The sequence below is a fragment of the Chrysochloris asiatica genome, unplaced genomic scaffold (genome assembly GCF_000296735.1).
Source record: "Chrysochloris asiatica unplaced genomic scaffold, ChrAsi1.0 scaffold00377, whole genome shotgun sequence".
Classification (NCBI taxonomy): Eukaryota; Metazoa; Chordata; class Mammalia; order Afrosoricida; family Chrysochloridae; genus Chrysochloris; species Chrysochloris asiatica.
This window is the reverse complement of record NW_006408895.1, coordinates 1,930,827-1,931,926: the sequence shown is the minus strand read 5'-3', so window position 1 is coordinate 1,931,926 and position 1,100 is coordinate 1,930,827. Positions and strand designations below refer to the sequence as shown.

General features: G+C 34.4%; 1 protein-coding gene across 1 annotated transcript in view; it reads right to left on the bottom strand.

The window, feature by feature from the left end:
- The window catches only part of LOC102821396 (alcohol dehydrogenase E chain-like), a 225,387-nt gene that overhangs the window by 207,547 nt on the left and 16,740 nt on the right, over positions 1-1,100 (bottom strand). Inside the window, exon 4 of the mRNA XM_006876381.1 lies at positions 949-1,065. Within this exon, the coding sequence (XP_006876443.1) occupies positions 949-1,065 (117 nt within the window). The remainder of the gene's footprint in view (positions 1-948; positions 1,066-1,100) is intronic.

The following is a 1,100-nucleotide window of genomic DNA, read 5'->3' as shown; positions in this document are numbered from 1 at the left end:
GGTGTTATTCAGTTTCCATGTATTTGACTTGATTTCCTTTGTCTTCCTATTGTTGATTTCTAATTTGATAGCATTGTGGTCTGAGAAGATGCTTTGTGGTATTTTGCTATTTGTAAATTTATGGAGGTTTGTTTTGTGGTCTAAGACATGGTCTGTTCTGGAGAATGTGCACTGGAAAAGAATATATATTGTGCTGTTGTTGGATTGAGTGCTCTGTACACACCTATGAGGTCCAGTTGGCTGATTGTGTTGCTTAGTTATTCTATGTCTTTGTCAAGTATCTTTCTATTTTCTATCCATTTTTGAAAGCAGTGTATTAAAATCCCCACTATTATTGTAGATTTGTCTAATTCTTTCTTCAAATCTATTTAAGTTTGCTTTATATATTTTGGAGCTCTTTCATTGGGAGCATAGGTATTTATTATGGTTATGTCACCTCGTTCAGTTGTCCCTTTAATCATGTGATAATGTCCATCTTTATCTAATATGCTGGTTTTTGCCTTAAAGTTTATTTTATCAGAGATTAGTACTGCCACTCCTATTCATTTTATATAGTAATTAGCTTGGTACATTTTTTTCAACCTTTGACTTTTAATCTGCTTTTTTCTCTGTGTGTACAATGTGTGTCTTGCAGACAGCATATTGAAGAATCTTGTTTTCTTATCCATTCTGCCACTTTCCTTCTCTTAACTGGTGCATTTAATTCATTTACATTCTGCCAAGGACCAGCCCTGACAAACTTATTAGGGGGCTCACGAAGGGAGATGTGGAGTCGATGAAAGAAATCACACGAAGTCGATAGTTTGTTCTCAACTCAGGAAGATGATGATTTTACTCAATTATCTAGCTCCTTATATACCGTTACAATACCCCATGATCTCATAATAATCAATTACATCTTCTCTTGATTTATGAGCATTCAAGTTACATCAAGGCACATCAAAATACCTCAAAGAACATCCAAATATTTTCCCTGATCATTTCATATCCAGTTTCCTTGTACTCCTTAGCTATCCTGATAAGATCTGTTTTCCCATAAGTGACTTTGTTCTTCTCCAATCTTCCCTAAAATGTCAGGTTAACCTTAAAAATAATTCTAA